The 18,909-nt window shown below is 62.8% G+C and overlaps 1 protein-coding gene across 4 annotated transcripts in view; it reads right to left on the bottom strand.

The window, feature by feature from the left end:
- PIP5K1C (phosphatidylinositol-4-phosphate 5-kinase type 1 gamma) overlaps positions 1 to 16,425 on the bottom strand; it is a 25,279-nt gene extending 8,854 nt beyond the window's left edge. For all 4 annotated transcript variants that reach the window (XM_025043321.1, XM_025043312.1, XM_025043307.1 and 1 more), the window contains exons 1-14: positions 16,284 to 16,425; positions 14,555 to 14,647; positions 12,669 to 12,799; positions 11,673 to 11,790; positions 11,158 to 11,310; positions 9,919 to 10,218; positions 9,031 to 9,236; positions 7,226 to 7,309; positions 6,739 to 6,787; positions 4,657 to 4,741; positions 3,042 to 3,203; positions 2,227 to 2,365; positions 2,070 to 2,102; positions 963 to 1,067 (exon numbers count right to left, since the gene is read on the bottom strand). In XM_025043321.1, the coding sequence (XP_024899089.1) occupies positions 963 to 1,067; positions 2,070 to 2,102; positions 2,227 to 2,365; positions 3,042 to 3,203; positions 4,657 to 4,741; positions 6,739 to 6,787; positions 7,226 to 7,309; positions 9,031 to 9,236; positions 9,919 to 10,218; positions 11,158 to 11,310; positions 11,673 to 11,790; positions 12,669 to 12,799; positions 14,555 to 14,638 (1,649 nt within the window). In that variant the 5' untranslated portion in view covers positions 14,639 to 14,647; positions 16,284 to 16,425. The remainder of the gene's footprint in view (positions 1 to 962; positions 1,068 to 2,069; positions 2,103 to 2,226; positions 2,366 to 3,041; positions 3,204 to 4,656; positions 4,742 to 6,738; positions 6,788 to 7,225; positions 7,310 to 9,030; positions 9,237 to 9,918; positions 10,219 to 11,157; positions 11,311 to 11,672; positions 11,791 to 12,668; positions 12,800 to 14,554; positions 14,648 to 16,283) is intronic.
- Between the last annotated feature and the right edge of the window lie 2,484 nt (positions 16,426 to 18,909).

Genomic DNA, 18,909 nt, shown 5'->3' on the forward strand with positions numbered 1-18,909 from the left:
TAAGTTAGAAGGACGAAATTCCTGACAAGTTTAAGTGCACGAAATGAAAAGACAGCACAGCAGGAGGAAGGAGACCGGGCCCGAAGGTGGCTCCCGGGAGGAGCTGGCCAGTAAAATGAACCTCAGTCCGGGGCCCCCACAGCACTGTCGATATTGGGCCAGGTCACTCTCTGCGGGCCATCTGGGCACTGCGGGGGGCCGAGCAGCATCCCTGGCCCCACCCACTTGATGCCAGGAGCCCCACAGTGTGACAGGCATACATGTCCCCAACCGCCCAGTGTCCCCTGGTGGCAGGACTAGTCTCAGGTGGTTGAAAATCACTGCCTTGGCTCAAAGGGGACATTAAAAGGAAAGTCACTAACTCCCTACAGGAGCCAGCATTAAAAGAAACTGCTTCATGTCAAAACTGTTGAGACACAGCAAAAGCAGTACTCAGAGGAAAATGCATAGTCTCAAGCATTTCATCGTTAAAGAAAGAAAAAAAAAAAAACAAAAAACACCTTAACCGCTCAACCTACACTGAGGAAAATAAACAAGTGAGAAAACCAACCATAAATTAGAAGGATGAAATTCTTGACAAGTTTAAGTGCACGAAATGAAAAGACCGCACAGCAGGAGGAAGAAGACCAGGCCCGAAGGTGGCTCCCGGGAGGAGCTGGCCAGTCCCCGTCTCACAAGCCGGGGGAAGGCTGACGGCGAGGGCGGGAGGGGAAAAGGAGCCACAGCCCGCAGGCGAGGGACAATCTTAAGACTAGCGAATTACTTGCAGCTCTGTGAATCTGAGGTTCCCGACACCCCAATGACCGAAGCCCCATTCTCGGCCCCTGCTCCCTAGAATGCAGACTACAGTTCCCAGCATGCCTCGCTGCCGGCTGTCACGTGACTACGCTTGGCTAACGGGATTGGAGCAGAAGGGAGCACAGGAACCACACAACTAGTAAGCATACTAGGTGGCCACTCACCCCTCGCCCTCCTCCTTGGGGACCACTATCTCCACGCTACACGCCGGCTCCACCTGCACCGTGATCTGCTGCAGGTCCTCTTCTGCGTGCGTTTCCTCCTGGGGCCTAGAGGCAACGGCAATCCCCCGCTCAGCCCTCCGGAGCGCCCGCTGAGCTTGCCCAGGCAGCCGACTGCGGTCCGGGTGGGGCGGAGTGCGGGCAGCGCCCGGCCAGCTCGCCCCTGGTCCCTCTGGGGGACGTGAGGGGCAGCGACTGGTCTTTTCCTGGGGCCATCCTGTTGACTCTGGCACCAGCAGGGGCATAATGAGTGAGTGGGGACCTGGATTAGGGATGGGTGGGATTCAGAGAGCCCCCAGAAGCCAAGGCCTCTGATGTAGGTGGGTCAGAACCTTCCGACAGCCAGGCAGAAAGGCTGCTGCTGTCTATGGGCGGCTGGACAAAGGGAGAAATACTTCCCACCGAATGTGCTTTGTACCACGACTTTGTTTTCAACCGACAGGAATTATCTCCCAAAAAACTAATCGCAGAAGGCAACCCCCAGTCATTGCAGTGGTGTGACAAGATCAAACAACTGAGAACAACCGAAGTGTCTGCCAAGGGCAAGGTTCTACATGCTCACAGGGGCGACCTACATCTGGAAAGTGACAAAGCAAGGGGAGCGGGGGGGACAGAGCCACTGCTCGTGTCAAAACAAAAAGGAAAAATAGGGCCCAAGTGTATGTTTGCTCGTACAGTCAGACAATTATCTCCAGAAATAGACAAAAAGCCCCACCCAGGGTATGCTGCCAGGGAGGGGACCCAGCTAGGGCAGGGGCCGGCGATTCACTAAGTTTCCTTTTGTATTTTTTAGAATAAAAAAGAAAAAACAAGGATCAATAGGCACGGGGGAGAGGGGTGTTGTCTGGGTCCCCAGGCGGAAGAGAAACACAAGCTGACTCCACATTCTGTGCAGTTCTAGAGCCTGAGGATCAACAGATCTGTACCAAGGAGAGCGGAGGGAGGAGCTCCAGGCAGAAATGTGGAGGGGGGCTGTGCGGGGGAGGAGCTGGGGAGACCATGGGGACGGGAGAGGCGACAGGAGGGGAGCGGGCTGGGGTCTCATCTCACCTGCTTTCCGGTCCAGAGGACTGTGTGCGCCGCCTGCAGGTAAGCAAAACAGGTGGCATGGGTGGGCGAGGCCTCCCACCCAGGCCCCGCCCCAGCCCCGCCTCTGGGGGATGCAGCCCCACCCCTGAGTCTCAGAGACACGCCCCCTTCCGCTCACCTGTACCGTGGCTGCTCCGAGGTCTCAGAGGGGGACCGCTCTGGGATGGAAAGGGACGTGGAGGACAGGGTTGTGGCGATGGAGGCGGTGGTGGCCTCCTCAAAGGAAGGCGGTGTGCAGGGCAGGAGGTCAGGCCGGCCTGCGGGGACAAGGTGGTGGGCACCTTTGGGAGCCAGGCCCCAGGGCTGCCCTGCGGCTCCCACTGCCACCCACACTCTGTTCTTCCCCCACGAGGGGCTCCAGCAGTTTCCCAAGGTTCTCAGAACCCCAAACCACCTCCCAGCGGTCCTGCCGGGCCCCTCCCCCTACCTCGTCCCTCCCCCTACTTTGCTCCAGCCACACAGACCTCACTGTCCCTCCTACAGGCCAGGCCCCGTGCGGCCCCAGGGCCTTGGCACAGGCAACTCCTGCCTCCCTTGGGGCCATTCCCCACCCTCCCTGCCTGGAATCCTGGACCCTCGTTGCCACAAGGGCCTGACCCCACCCAGCGCCTCATCCCTCTAGGTCAGTGTGTGACGCTGGTGATATGAAGGGAGACTGTCACCTCCCTGGTGGCACGTTCTACGATCAGCTCTCCCCGAGGCCCAGTCCCAGCTGCTCCCCACTCCCCACTCCCCAGACAGCTGCAGATCTTGGATTGGAGGAGGGGGGTGACTGTTACCCAGGCCGCACCCTCTGGGCTTGGCCCAACTTCAGGGGGCCAGTCCTCAAGGCGCAGGCATGGCTGCTGCTGCTCCCCGCTCCGCCCAGTGCCCCAGGGACGGCAGCCTCCCTCCCTCTCCCGTCACAGTGCGCCCACTCCTGCGGCCGGTCACCTTCGTCCTCCAGCGTCGGGTAGCTGCGCGCCCCCCGCAGGTCGTACTGCGTGTCCTCCCGCTCGCTGGGGATCTGGCTGGCCGAGAAGGCGGCCGTGGGCCCCAGGGGCTTGACGGCCAGCAAGGCACCGCGGCCCTTCTTGGACGGTGACGACTTCAAGGCTGCACAGGGCGGGTGGTTGGCGTACTGGGGACGGCAACACCGAGGCAGGGCCCCGCCGAGCCCATCCCTCCTCTGCACTGGGGCCGGGGGGCGCTCCGTCTCCAGCCTGTCCCTCGAGCCCCCGGCAAGAACCCCTCTTCCCAGAGAAAGCCCCGCCCTGCTGCCTACCTGGCTCTGGCACCCACTCCCTGGACCTCCAGAAACAGCAGCCCAGTCAGCAGCTGCCAACCTTTACTGAGCATTTTGGGGTCTCATGCCCTTTGTCACAGCCTACCCCAGCTGTGGCCCAATGTTCAGACAGGAAATGGGAGGCACTGGGCAGTGCGGGGCTCAGTGCAATGGGCTGACCCCAAGCCAGGCTGCGTGGCCTCTTGGCCCCCGTGTCCTCGTCTGCAATAGGGTCGAGCGAGGCAGGTGAATCCCTTAGCGCCCTCTGCACCGGGCCTGGCCCATCGGCACCCGCCACCTTCCTATCCTCACTCCTCCTCGTGACCTCTGCCCTCACAGCTCCCGGCACACGGCAGGCGCTCGCTTTTCCCTGTGCACAGCCACCCGGTCCCCGAAGTCCAGCAAACTCCTCTGGACCAGTGGGAATGACACCTCAAGAAGGTTCCGGGGGGTGGCGTGCTGGTGCAGTTAACCAACTCTGGGGACGAAGCCGGGTTCATGGTGCCAGTGTTCCCACCAGGTGCTCTCAGGCTACTGACCATGAGTCATAAGACACGGAGCTGCCTTGTTCTGCAGGCCCCAGGCGGCCGGGGCTCCCAGCCCACAGGGCTGGCCCGGCTGGGCAAGGGGCCCCGCGTGTGAGGCACCCCGTGTGTCCCCAGGTGGGGGGATGAGGTGCATATAGACAGTTACTGAGCAACTATTGTGTGCCAGGCCCCTAGCTGGACACTGGGGACATAGTGACCAAGGCCAACAAGCACCTTGATTTTGGGGGACAGATGACAGACAGCTACGTGAGGACAAAACCCCTTCCAGCAGCATATGGGACCCCAGCCTGGGACGGTCACAAAGTTTGGGACTCCTGAGACCCAGCACAGATGTGGGACCCTCCGGGACCACCCACCGCTGTTCATCCTGTAGTCTCCCTGACAATGTCTGGTGAGACCCATGACTAGCCACCTTGGCGATGGCACAAGGCTGAGGGCCAAGGCTGTAGACACGTGCAGCCCTCACAGCTCTGTACAGCCGGCAAAACAGGCCTGTGACCACCAGTGACTCGAGGACACACAGGCAGGACGAGGTGTAGCCAGGGCTCAAATTCGGACAGCGGGCACCAGGGCTGGCACTGTCCCTTGAGGGGCGGCTGCCTGACTACCCTGCTGTGAGGGCCAGGTCTCTGACAGACGCCCAAGGCTGACCAAGTGGCGGGACAAGGCGCCTGGTCCCTGCCTTCCTCTCCCCAAGCCCTGGGTCCCTGCTGCCCAAAGGGCCAGGGCGACTCACAGGAGTTCTTCCGAAAGACCGTGTTGCTCATGAACTTGAAGAAGCGCTCGGCATAGAAGCTGGGCCGGTGGACGGAGACCGTGTCCTGGGAAGAGAGATGGGGGCCCAAGGGCCAGCAGGGGCGTGAGGCAGGACGGCCAGGACAGACCTCTGTGTGGGGGGGGGGCATGGCACGGGGCTTCCTGGAGGGGACCCAGGGATCAGGGGACGGTGGCAGGAGGGAGGTTTTCACGTCATAAACCCATCTGTATTTTGAATTTTTTGACCCATGTGTCTCTTGCTCAGGCCTGCTTCCGTGTCTGGAAGTACGCTTTCCCTTCTAATACAACTTTCCTTTTTCTACTGCGAAAAAAGTTTTAATTAATTAATTAATATCAAAAGAACTAGTGGAATTCTCTAAAGTAGGGCCCGCGGAGCCCGATGCCCGTTTTGTAAGTAAGGTTTTATTGGCACACGCCACACTCGCCCCAAGGACAGAACTGATCGGCTGTGCCCAGTGGATGCTGTGCTCCCCGGTGCCAGGCAGACCCAGCGGCGCCAGGGCTCCCACCCCGGTGACCCCTGTGACCTCGGGCAGTGTGACACCCTCCTGGCGGCTGTCTCTTCATTTGTGCAGGAGGGAGACCAGACGCCTCTGCCCTCACCAGGACTGACATGGGGCGGGGCCCAGCACACAGTCGGCGCTCAATAAATGTTGGGCCCCCGAGGCCGCAACGCCTCGCTGCACCCCCAGATCCAGTCCCCTACCTTCCATGGTTATGGTCCGCCCTCGGCACTGGGGACACTGGGGACATCAGGGCAGAAGCACTCTGGGGGGCCGTTGGGGCACTGTGGGGTGATGAGCAGCATCCCTGGACCCCACCCCCTTGATGCCAGGAGCAGCCCCGGTGTGACAACCACAGGCTGCCCCAGATGCGGCCCAGTGTCCTCCCCCTGCTGTAATGTGACAACCTGTTTGGACGCGCAGACTCCCAGGGCGGTGACAATCCCCGGCCGTCCTGTGCTGGCCCTGATCTGGCCAACACGCACGAGCCAGACGGTGCGTCCCCTCTGCTCTCAGACAGCGGGTGCCACCCCTGTGCTCCCCAGCCTCCCTCAGGGTGGGAGGTGGGGCCAGCCACCCAGCCAGGGGCCAAGGGCTAAGGGCAATGCCTCGGAGCGTGTGACAGTACAGCAGGAGCCAGGCACCTGGCATCCGGGAGCCACCATCCTGCATGGTCACTGTGATTGACAGCTGGGGCCCCCTGGGCTGACCTAATCTCTATTTGGGGGGTTACAGCCAGGCGTATCAACACTTGACAGACAGCCCTCCTGTCCACTGCGGCTTTGTAACATTGCTGAAGAGTCTCCTGCCATCCGGCTACCACCTGGACTTTCTCAATGTACGTTCTAGAAGCTTCTGCCTAAACCCTGGACATACTCTGAGAGGTGTGGGGGTTGTTGGGATCACGGATTTTACAGACTGCAGACACATGGATAGCCCTTCACACTTTAGTAAGAACTAATCTGCCCGGCTGGCTATTGGCGCAGCTGGACCAGGCGTGCAAGGGCTATCTAGAGCCCACAAGTGGGCTCTTTCTGGCCTCTGGGGATTAGTCTTCATGGCCTTTCACATTTAGAAAAAATTCTCTGCCAGTGCTGACACGTTGGCAGTGCTCAGGAAGAAGTGCTCTGCGAGTTTTTCCCGAGACGTCCTGGGTCACGTGCCCACGTGGCACTAGGGGTCAGAGCTGTGTGGTGCTGCCCGCTGGCCCAAGACGCCCTCTACAGTGCGTTTCCAGATTTTTCTTTGTCCTGCCAGCCCCTGACCTTCCAGGTCAGGCTGTCCTCGGGAGCCCTTCCAACCTACTGGGGCGTTGTCTCCTCCAGGAAGCCTCCCCATGCCCCTCACAGAGGGTTCAAACCCTGACCCCTTGGCCTGTGACTGTCCAGGAAGGGGACACCGCCACCGGACAGCGACTCCCGGGAGCATGGACATGTCTCTTGGCTTCAGCACCTGTGCCTGGACCAGAGAGCCGGTTACTACGTTTGTGGACTGGCAGAGAGAACGAGTGGATGGGGGAACGAAGGAATGACGCTCACCCCGTCGTGGACAAGAGCCTTCCAGGTGTGCTCCAGCTTCTTGATGAACCTGCAGAGAGAAAACGCCCCGAATGTCAGCCGAGCCTTCGGGTCCAGGCGGAGCTCGGGGGCCGGCTCCTCGAGGCATTGCCACGCCCGCATCCGCGCTCCAGACCGTGCGGCACCGGCGTGTGCGTTTCTTCCTGTGTAGCTTTTCAGAGATGGCACACTTCACAGACACGGGGCGTTTCGTCTTGCTTGTGGGCCCCACACCTGGCACACAGTAGGTGCTCGACTGACAGGGCTGCGTGGATGATCAGCTGGTGACACCCCGCCGCCCCATGACAGCCTGGCCCTGTCTCCACCACTGCGAGTCCCCACGGCGGACCCCAGCAGTGGAATCTCTGGGTGAGGGACCCGGAGGGCTGCCAAGCAGGCGCCCTGGGAGGCACAAGGAGCCCTACGAGGAGACAGCGCCGGCTGCTGGGCGCGGGGGCTGGGCACCCACCTGTAGGACTGCAGAATGTCGATGATGCCGATGTGCAGCAGCAGACGCTCCCCTCGGCCGTTCACGGCGGGGATTCCGCCCATCCTGGGGACAGAGCCCAGAGTGTCGTCAGCAGCCGCGGGGACGGGCGGGGGGCCGCGGGCTAGGACACGGGGGGAGACAAGTGGAGGGAGGAGCAGGCAGGACTGAAAGGCCCTGGCTTGAGAATCCACAGGCCCTACAAGGGCCACGTGACTGGACACTCAAAGGAGGTCCCAGCACCTGGGAAACCCTCCTGGCATAGGGCCGAGCAGCTCTCCCAGCCAGCTCACCAGTTCAAAGCTGGAGGCCCGAGGCTGCCGCGGTGCACGCACGCACGTGCCTGCACAGGGAGGCACGCACCCACAGAACGCACTCACATGCACACGTGCAACCTGCACACACATGCGTGCATGCGCGCACACAAGGATACTCACAGTGCACTCCTGCACACACATGCATACACACTTGCACACACATCACACATATGCACACACCCCCAAGCAGAGCCTCGAGGGCCCTTGGGTGCAACCTGGGAAGTCGGTGACCTCACGTGGCCCCAGACCTGCACGCGCTCGGTCCAGTGTGCTTGGTGAGGTCACACGGTGCAGCAGCTGTCCCAAAGGTGCCACGGCCCCAGACCCACCAGGCCCAGGCTCTGCTCACTGCACTCCATGCACCGCTGAGCTCACCTGCACGCCCTGCCATCCCCTGCCAGGCCCTGTGCAGACCCTACAAACGCCAGGTTAGTCTGAGGTCAGGGCCAGCTGCGCAGGGCCTTTGCACATGCCAAGACGCCCCACCTCGCCTCGGTCACAGCCCTGCGCCTGGCTCCCCCTCTGTCCTCTGCAGCTGGCGACCAAGTGCAGCAACTGAGCCGGAGTCAAGCCTCGGACCCACTTCCAGAGGGCTGTGCACCCGGGAAGCTCCTTCCGCCCAACTGCTGAGCTGTTGTTTCCCCAGCTGGAGATAGGGTGCCACCCTCTCCTCCAGGCACCCACGAAGACAGAATAGAGCAATGGAGGTGGAGAGTCCAGCCGGTCCCTGGCGTGGTCAGTGCGTGGTTACGAGGGGCAGTGGAACATGCCTGGGGACGTGTCTGGTTCTCACGACTAGGGGTGCTCCTGGCATTAAGTGCGTGGGGCTAGGGATGCTGCTCAACACCCCACAGTGCCCAGGACAGCCCCCACAAAGAATGACCCAGCCCCAGTGTCCCCAGTGCCAATGAGGAAGACAGGCCGTGACTGCCTCCCCGAGTCCCCAGGGCAGGACCAGGTTGGGCGGCTGAGGCTGAGTGGGGGACACGCTCCTGAGCTCCATGACCTCGTGGAGCCTCTTGGTGTGGCAGCCTCTTGCCTCTGGGGACGCGGTGCTGTGGACCCTGCCCCTGGCGAGTTCTGGGTGTGTTCCCTGACGTCGAGGGGCCCCCTCATCCCCAGTTGGCTCCGCCTTCCAACACCTGTCTAGGGGCGCTTCATACAGTGGGGTCCAGCAAGAGAAAGGGGACATCTGTGTTTCCCACGTGGACGGCCAATGGCCTCAACCCACTGTGGTCAGAACACCAAGCCATAGCTGTGTGTCACCTGTCAGACTCTCACGGGGCCTGGTGGGCGGACACTACTGTCCCTGTGTGCAAACCAGAGACCGGCCACACACAGGCTTCTGGCCTCATTTGCTTTGTCATCTGCGGCCTCCATGCCAGCTCTCCTGCCCGTGCTCACGCCTGGCGAGAGCGCGTGGGCAGACCAGAGCTGGGAGCCCCGCCAGCCCCCCGGCCCGCCACCTACGTGTCGTCTGTCTCGATGGCCTCCCCGCGTGCAGCCCCGCCCTGGATGGACTCCATGGCTGTGGAGTACAGCGCCTTCTGGCCCAGTGGCCGCTTCTCGTCCGCCGTGCTCTGGGCGCCCTCGGCCTGCCGCTGCCGCTCCTGCTGGTCGATGTTGTGCACGCCCAGGAGCAGGCTGTAGTCCATGATCTTGAAGCTCTCCAGCACCTGCCGGCGGGGGGTGGGGGTCAGGACACGCAGCTGCCCCCCCAATCTGGCAGCGAGCACTCAGTCCCGTCACGTGGGGAGACTGTCGCCATCCCAGTCCCAGAGACCGGGGGACCAAGGTGTGTGGGGTAGATGAGGAGAGCTGGGACTGGCCCGTGGGGTGGCCTGGGGGTCCGTGTGTGGCCAAGACAGTCTCCTCCCACAGAGCAGCCAGCTCTGCTCCCTGGGGGCCCGGGTGCTGTGCACGCCACCTGCTCCGGGCCCTAGGGCGGAGCCTAGGCACCACACGTGCACACCTGGTCTTGGGCCGCAGTCCCGGAAGCCGCAAGGCCCCGAGACACTGGGGAGGTTTTCTGGGGACTTTGTGTTGTTTTGAAAGGGGCGGGAGCCGAGGTGCGGAGCAGAGGGCCACAGAGGACACAGCCAGCCCTGACAAGCTGGCGCCCCGGGGGAAGGGGCCGTCAGGATGGTGAAGGCTGGTGAAAAGCCCTGCAGGACAGTTTCTGTCCCTACAGAGCAGCCAGCTGTGGACGAGGGCAGCACCGAGCCACGCAGCCAGCATGCACCGCTCCGTGGCCGGGCGAGAAGCGGGAGGGGCCCGGCCGCGCTGCTGGCCTCGGCTCACTCGGAGCGGCTTCCGCCAGCACCCCCAACCACAGAGAGTGGGCGCCCCTGGGCTCACCAGGCAGTCGCGCTGGAGCGTCTTGACGAGCGCGGAGAAGGTGTCCGCGTCCAGCAGGAGCCCCTCGGGCATGTCCTGGATGAAGTCCAGGTCCTTGTAGGTGGGCGCGCTCTTCTCGCGCTCCTTCTTGCTGGCCCGCCGCTTGTACGTGGAGCCCTTGAGGTCGAACTTGAGGTGCATGTGCACCGCGCGCGGCAGCACGTTGTTCATGACGGCCACGCGGATGTTCTTGCCGCCCGACTGCACGCAGTACAGCCCGTAGAACTTGGGCAGCAGCGTCCGAGGGTTCTGGTTCAGGTTCTGGGTGCGGAGGGGGCAGGCCGGTGGGCAGTAGTTGACCCCCACCCCCCGCCCCCGCGCCACACAGCCACTCAGCAGGGAGCCACCAGCTCCCAGGCCAAAGGCCGCCTCCTCAGGAAGCCCACCCTGACTGCCTCCCTGCCCAGCACCCCAATGTTCTGTGGGTCACATAGGCGGTTTAATTCTCCATCTTCCCACCCAGCTAGAAGCTCTAGGAGGGTCTGTGTCTACAGAGCCAGGCACAGCGAGAGGACCTTACAATAAAGGACCCCATGGGACACTAACCAGCTGTCTGGGCCTAGCTTCCCGCCAGGTCAGACCCGGTGTTCCCCTCTGCAGCCCACCCTTGTTGGGCCTAGCAGGGCGGTCGGCACTCAGGCGGAGCCCACCCCACCCAGGGGCCTGACGTATGCTTCTGGGTCTTGAGCCACACAAGAACACGGGTGCCTGAGCAGCTGGTCCTTTGTAAGGAGCCAGCTGGCAGCCCAGCCCCTCCTCCCCTGAGCCTCTGAGTCACCGGATGCTGAGACACATGGCCCACGAGCCACAATTTCTGGACCCACAATTCAGGGGTGTCAATGGGGAGAAGATGGGGAGTGAGGCGGGGCTAGTACCTACTCCCCAACCTGCTGGGGACAGTTGCCAGGGCCTAAATTTCAATGCCTGCTCACAAGTATGGGGGGATCCCCTGAAGGGTCCCCCAGGGTGAGGCTCAGAGACCCGGGAAGGCTCCTCATGGCCCAGTGGGCGGGTGGTGCCCCAAGGATCCTGGGACCTTGTCCACGGGGCCTTGGAGCCTTTGCTCCTGCACATCTGCAAAAAGGACCTGGGGGCAGAGCGGAACTGCTGCGCATGAGGTTGGGGGCGGCGGACAGGACCTGGAGGGAAGCCCAGGACAAGGCCCCCCAACACCTCCTCGGAGCCCACATCTGCCCCTACCATGTAGTAGCCGGGCAGCAGCTTCTGCAGGAACTCGGCCTCTTTGTGCATCACCGTCTTGATGATAAACTCGTCGTCGCTGGTGACGTAGAAGAGGGAGCCGCTGGCGCCGGGGTTGGACAGCTCGATCAGCGGCTCGTTGCACAGCGAGTACTAGAAGGGGGTGGGGTGTGGGTGAGGGGCCCCCGCCCACGATGAGCTCACAGGAGACGGTCACGTCTGCTTTGCTGGCAGGCTCTCTCCCTCCCTCCCGGGTAAAGGGAGCAAAGCGCCCCGTTCACAGCCAGCAAGGAGCTGAGTCCCGCCAGTGACGACAGTGGACCCTTCCCCAATCCAGTTTTACATGAGACCCCGGTCCCCAACCATCCCTTGATTACAACCCCAAGCAAAGAACCCAGCTGAGCTACACCCAATTCTTGACCCGCAGAAACGGTGAGGTGAATAGCCAGATGGCGTTTTGAGCCGCCGTGTCTGCGCTAGCTTGTTACACAGCAACAGCTGACCATCACGCTTACCAAGTAATCGTCCGGCCGGATCCCAAAGAGCTCCCGGAAGTAGCGAAAGGCGACGGGCGCATAAGTCTTAAACCTGAAGTCCTGGAAGTGGTGGGCAGGGGTGAGGTTGCTGCCTTCACTGTGGAGGAAGGAAAGGGGGGGCCCGTGAGAAATGGTCTAGCCACAGAGCTCCACAGCTTTCCCAAGCCGCCAATCCAAAAGGCAACTCAGGGCTCCCGATGGGCCCAAGGGTTGTGGCCAGCCTCAGGCTGTCCCCCCCGTATCCACTCTCCCTTTCTTTGTTAGCAACAGAGCCCACAACTGTGGCTGGCACGTGGCCAAGTGGAATGCCCAGCCTCTCTTGCAGCTAGGTGTGGTCACGTGACTGTGCTTGGCCAATGAGCTGTGAGCAGAGCAGAAATGACACGTGTCATTTCCTGGTCGTGTCCCTTCTGCTTTTTCCTACTGCTGGAATGCAAAAGTGACAGCCGAAGCTTGGGCAGCCACCTGGGACCACCGGTTAGAAGAGCTGCATATGGGGGATGGCAGAGCAACCAGAAGGAATCCAGGACACACCTGACCAGCTCCGGATTGCCCGTCCGTTTTTAAGTGTGTGTGAGAGAAACTGAAAAATAACCTTGTATCTTTTGTGTCCCTATTCAAAAGAACAGTAACACTACAGGCTGTCTCTGATTCAGCAGCAAACGCATACCCTGACGCAGTGGTCCCCGCCCTTTTGGGAACCAGTGCTCCTGAGACTCTAACGCCTGACGATCTGAGGCGGAGCTGAGGCGGTGATGCTAGCGCTGGGGAGCGGCTGCGAATGCAGATGAAGCTTCGCTGGCTCACCCACCGCTCACCTCCTGCTGTGCGGCCCAGTTCCCAACAGTCCACAGACCAGCACCATCCGTGGCCTGGGGCTTGGGGACCCCTGCCCTAATGGATCCCGAGTCGGACCTCAAAGCCAAGGAGACACAGGGTGAAAGTGGATGTCCGGAGGGTGTGCGGCGGGCCCACCTGGGGAAGAAGATGCTCTCGACGACATAGAAGTCCTGCATGAGCACGTCGCGTTCCGGCTTGGAGCTCAGGTTGCCCACGGTGTAGCCGATGCCCAGCTGGATCGCGCCCTTCAGGGTGGAGGACGTGGTCTGTGGAGACACAGCCACGTCAGGACCCCTGGACTGGCCCCTGCCCCACGCCTGGGCCACAGGTGCCTGAGGAGCACCTGTCGCAGACCGAGGGCCGAGGGCCAGTCGCTCAGCCCACACGACCACACGGCAAAGAAGTGGCCTGGCAGACTCCCAAATTGCCTCGCATGGCCCTAAAGCCCATTCTTAATCAAGGTTCTAGAACATTCCAACATCTTAAAACTGCCCTGATCCAGCAGGGGTCTAGCCACCATCGGGGTTTTCTTTTTTGGGGGGATACAATATAGCGTAACACCCAAACTTCACTTGCACAGACCCGGGTTCCTTCTACCCCTCCGCTCCTCAGTGATTCGACTTGGCAGGACAGGGGGGGCGACACAGCCTCTCTGGGCCTCAGTTTCCCTACCTACAGCCAGGACGGGCGTGACTGTGCATCAGCGCACGCGAGCAGCCTGGGCCAAAGGCTGCCCACCCCGAGCAGCACCTCCCGTCCGCGTGGTCCAGCTCTCGTCACTGCGCTCTAAGCGCTGCGTGTGACGCTAAGGTAGGACCGACTCGGGTCCCCAGCACCCCCCGCCCCAAGCAAGCGGCAGGGAGCGCAGGCCGGGGGCAGCTTCTGCCCAAGCGAGCCGTCCTCCCACGCAGGGCCATGTGGCCTGCAGACGCCTCTCCCGAACCCTGTCCTCTGCACTCGGCCCCCTCCAGGCGCCAGTGACAGAACCACGCTCCATCGGGGCAGACATGCAACAGCCAACAGGCGCGGGAGAGGGCGCTCGACGCCACTGGCCATCAGCAAGATGCAAACCAAAGCCACGGCGAGACAGCATTTCCCATGCACGAGGATGGGCGTGATCAGGACAGACGAGAGCTGGCAAGGATGGGGAGGAACCAGAAACCATGGGCACGGCTGGCGGGAGCAGAAAATGGGGCCCCCGCGGTGGGAAACAGTCTGGCAGTTCCTCAGATGGTTAAAATTTCCACACGACCCAGCATTCCCCTGCTGGGCACGTGCCCCAAAGAGATGGAAGCACAAACTACACGGTGTTCACAGCAGCACAAATCCCAACGGCCCCTTGAACACGGTGCTCAAGTGGGAGGAGCCAGACACGAAAGGCCGCGCGGTGTGCAATCCCACGCGTGTGACACGTCCAGACAGGCGCGTGCACGGAGCCAGTGGGTCAGTGGTGTCAGGGACTGGGGAGCGGGGTCGGGGCGACTAAGGGGGGCAGGGTGTCATATTGGGGGGATGGAAACGCTCCAAGACTGTGATGGTGGCACACCCCTGCAGTTCCCTAGAAGCATCCCCCGCCCGACTGCACACTCAGAACGGTGACCCCGCAGTGCGAGCTCTCGGCAAAGCTGGCGCATCGGGAAGCGTGCCGAAGCAGGGAGCCTAACGGCGTGGGGTCTGGGCCCCCGCGTGCTCCCCAGGCCGGGCCTGGCTCAGCGGTCCCCATCCCTGCCCATCGCTGCCTCCCCTCGGCACGGGGAGGGGAGGGGAGGGGAGAGGAGGGAGCTGTAATTCCCCCCTCTCTAGGTGAGCCAGAGGGCTGGGAGCTGCGGGCTCACCCAGGGTCACAGGCAGTTCCCGAGGCTGCACCACCTGCCTGGCTCCGGGGACCTCGCCAGGCCTAGGGCCTACACCCAGAGCGTGGCCACGGCACGCGCCCAGCCTTCAGCGGGCCCTGCGTGTGCGCCAGGGGCAGATGGGCCTCCCCTCATCCCACCCTAGCTGGCTAATGGCACAGCAGCAACCTTCTTGTAAGTGGTTTCGCCAGATGCGTCCACGCCCCGATGGCCCAGCTTCCTCCCGTGGCCGGGGCCTGGCTGTCCAGTCATCAACGGGGCCTAGGAAAGAAGAAACGGAAAGCATTAAAAGTCAGCAAGGAGGCACCGTCAGGGCCGAATGCTACAGAAATCCTGGCGAGAGGGGGCCTGAGTCACCGTGACCAGCCTGGAGCCCCAGGCAGGGCCGTGTGGGGCGCGCGGGGGGCAGGAAGCAGGTGGGCGGGCTGCACACCCGCAGGCAGTGCCTCACACCCCAAAGGGCCCACGCCCAGACCAGGCTCCTCAAGAAGAGCTGGAAGCCAGCAGCCCTGGCCAGCAGCCCCTGATTTGAGGGTCTCCTCCTGGTGACACAGGGACAGCCTCGTCCTCTGGGGCCATCCCGGGCACTGTGGGGGCTGAGCAGCATCCCCGGCTCCACCCACTCCATGCCCTATGCACCCCCAGTGTGACAACTGCAGATGTCCCCAGATGTCATGCCTGGTGGGACCCTCTGAGCTGCAAGGATTCTGAGGAGCAAGCCCCCCCAAGGGGCACGGCCCCGCTGGCCTGGGGGCAGGCCCAGCTCCTATGAGTTCTAGGGGCCAGCTGGGGCAGGCACGACATGGCCGTCCCAGCAAGCCTGTGTGGAAGCCACTGGCCCTCGTGTATGACGTTGCAGGGAAGGACGGTGGAGAGGGCCCCGTGGGCCTGGAGAGACACGGAAGCCAGCTCAGAGCAGGGGTCTGAGGCCGGCCCACAGACAGGAACCAGGTGTCCCTCTGGTGGCTCCACCTGTCACTGACATTAGAGAAGCACCCACTGTACACCTGCCACCATGCAGAGCCCACATAGCCCTCCGCTTGCAGCCCAGCCTGAACCGCCTCTCGGCTCCAGGCTCCAGGCAGCCCTCGAAGCACTCCCCACTGCGCTCTGCATATCGGCCACCAGGGGGCAGGCTCCTGTCAGCACCACTGTCACAGCCCCGGCTCCGCACCCCTCTCTGGCTCCCCACTGCCCTGCCAGCGCCTGGGCCTACCCAGCTCCCTCCCACTGCCTTGTAGCAGTGGACAAAGCCCTCCTTGGAGGGTGGCCTCCTGGGAGAGACTGGGCTCCAAGGGGACCTGGGACACCCAGCCAGGACTGGTGCTAAGGCAGGTGCAGACACGCCCCTCACAGGCTGCCTTCAGGAGTGACCCTGCCCAGGGACAGTGCCGACTCCACCCACACTGCCAGAGCTGGGATGGGCAGCGGGGGCATGCAGGGCAGCGGCCATCACAGGGGACGCTCTCTGGGAGCTTGCTGGAAGGTGGTGGAGACGGCGGGGACTGTGCTCCCGCGAGGGCTGCGGGGCAGCTGTGCTGAGCGGGCAGGCACTGCACTGCCCCCTGGCGAGAACCTGGTCCTCGGACCCCGCACCCCCCTGGGGCTGCCCCCTGCCTCAGCCACCCTCCCTGGCCTCCCCCTCATTGGCTCAGGGCTGAGTCCTCGGGCCTCGTCCCTCCCCCACCCGCACCCATCCCTGAAACTCAAAACTCTGATGGACTAGGCAGGATTTTCACCATCTGACACTTGCCAGTACTGGGGGCCCAGAGCCATGCAAGCTGCCTGGGGCCACGGAGCAGGACCCCAAGCAGGACCCGGGCAGGGCTGGGCGCTTCCCCGTCTGCCTTCTGGGAGGGGGAGGGGCAGGCCAGGGCGGGGCCCACAGGACACTCACCTCGGTGGGGCCTGTCTTTTTCTGGGCCAGACCTGAGGAAGAGAAGGGAGAGACTTCAGACTGACAGCCCAGCCACCTGGACTGGGGCCCGAGGGACTCAGGCCGCTGTCCTCACGGTCCTCCCCCCTCACACGCACCTACAACCTCACTCTGCAGTGACAGGACCCGGAGGCAGGACTGGCAGGAGGACTGGATGCTGGGCACACCCCAGCTGGGAGCAGCAGGGAGGGACCGCCCCCCCAACTCTGACCCACCATTCACCCCGAAGACATCAGGTCCCTGGTGGCAATGGACGGAGTGACTCTGAACTGACAAAGTGCCATCTTCCCCTGCTGGCAGGAGCAGGGCTAAGCCAGGGGACACTTGGGTCAGAGAAATCAGATGACCACGAGGGGCGAGGTTGGGAGGGGTGTCATGGGGAAGGATGGGGCCCTGTGGGGGCTGTGGTCAGCGGGCAGGGGCCAGGGACCCCGGCTGGAGCTCTCCTGGCCTTCTCTAGGGAGCTGGTGCTGGAAAGCCAGCCGAAGACAGGCCCCTGTCACCACAACCCAGGGACAGATGAGAAGGCAGGCAGTCCTCCCCCGCCAGGGCCATTCCCTCCAACCCTGGCTCCCCGAGGGAGGCCTCAGGCCCCCACTGACCTCACCCGGAAAGCAGCTTCTACTGAGGGTGGTGAGCAGATACGCCCCCGCCCCTGCCCCCGCCGACGATGTCCACCTTTGTAGAAGAGATGGAGTCAAGGCCCCTGAGAGGGGACGACTCTGGGTTCCCGGGGCCCAGTGTCCTCACAGGCTCCTCATAGAGGAGGTAGGAGAGTCACAGAAAGATGGACGAGGCCGCCTGCCGGCTGTGACGAGGGGGAAGGGGCTGTGTGAGCCAGGGATGCAGAGCCTCTGGAAGCTGGATAAGGCTGGAGACGGTTCTCCTGGAGCCTTGGGATGGCCCCGCTCTGCCCCACCTGGGTTCACTCCGCGAGGCCCGTGTGGGACCCCCGGCCCCAGGACTATGAAAATAAATGTGTGTGGTTTGATGCCAAGTTTGCAGTGACTTGTTTCAGCTGCAACAGGAAATTCATTCACTGGGTGTCAAGCAGGTGTCAGCCTTGGGGAAAGCCAGTGACAACCAGGACAGACCTGGCCCCGGCCCTCAAGGGCCCACAGCGGGGAGCAGGGAGCACCAGGTGGATGCCAAGGTGACAGGTAGAGGGTGCAGGTCAGCACCCCAAGGGACAACTTGGGCTTTTAGCGGGAGGGAGGGGAGCCAGCAGGATGCAGATGCTCACAGGCGCCCCCTGGTGGCTCCTTCAGGGATGACAGATTGGGGCAGGGACGGGCAGGACAGCTCTGGGGCCACTCTGGCACAGCGTGGCCGTGTTGGGTGTGAGACCCCTGGGAGTGCCCACATGGAGATGCCGAGGGGCAGCTGGACCCCGAGTCTGGAGCTCAGGGGAGCCCTGCTGGAGAAGGGCCGTGGGCGTCGTCAGGTGCAGACGGGCTGGGAGCCCCCCCCAGGGGGCCAGGCTGTCTGGGAAGGGTACAGCCCGGGGAGGGAGAGAGGGAGACAGAGTGGCAGGCCCAGGTGAGGGTCGGGGTCGACCTCACCCCATCAGAGGGACCTGTTTAAATTGGCGATGACAGCTGCACATTGTGAAAATAAGAAAAATGCTAAAGTATGCTTAAAAGTGTGAATTTTATGGTATATGAATTATCTCTCAATAAAAAAAATATACCAGCGTGCAGGACAAAGCCAATGGACTGAGGCTGAGGACCCGTTCAGGGTCCCCAGAAGGCGGCCAGCCATGTGGGGGTTATGGCGGGCCCTGGACACCACCGGCAGATGTGCAGGGGCTCCCCGCCCCGGCATCCTGGTCATAGGGAGGAACCTGGGCTCCGGCAGAACCGGGGTCCAGAAGGTACTGGAAAGCTGACGTAACATTTTTCTTGGCCACCCAACAGCAGAACAATTCATGGTTTCTCATGGTTTGGGGTGTGGAGGAAGGAAGAGAAGGCAGGAAGCCGGCGGTGGACAGGGTAGAATAGTCCAGACCTTGTGTGGGAGCCGTGGAGCCCCCCTTCTCAGCCCGCCTGGGGCCCCTGGGCCCAGCACCCACCCAGCAGTGCCCACCTGTGCCCTCTGCAGCTCTAGCCCTTCACCCCAGGGCTCTTGCCCAGGCGGGTCCTGGCCTCCCCCATGAGCCGCCCCTCCTGTGTCCTCCTGCTCCCCTGAGGTGTCTGAGCTCTCGCGGGCCTGTGTGGCCGATCCAGCATCCGCGTCTGCCCCGCCCCGGGAAATGGCCACGCCCCTCCGGACACAGCTGCGCTGACCACCAGACAGCTCAGGGACAGCCCGCTTCGTGCCTGGGGCCTCTGCCTGGAGGGAGCTCCTGGGCTCCACTGCCTCTCCCAGCCCCCTCCCACACTGGCTGATAGAAGGGAGAGACCCCCCACCCCTCCACCCAGAACATCTGTGCACGCAATGCCAGGAGGGGCGGCAGGATGGCCTTCCTGCCCTGCCCCTCAGGCCCCATCCCTCAGTCCCACTGTCTGCATGCCCCCCCCCTCTCCGAAATCTCCCCTTTTACCCCCACTGTCTGCCCCACCACAGAAGCCTGTGAGGGCGGTGACCC

Source organism: Pteropus alecto, unplaced genomic scaffold (genome assembly GCF_000325575.1).
Source record: "Pteropus alecto unplaced genomic scaffold, ASM32557v1 scaffold30, whole genome shotgun sequence".
Taxonomy (NCBI): Eukaryota; Metazoa; Chordata; class Mammalia; order Chiroptera; family Pteropodidae; genus Pteropus; species Pteropus alecto.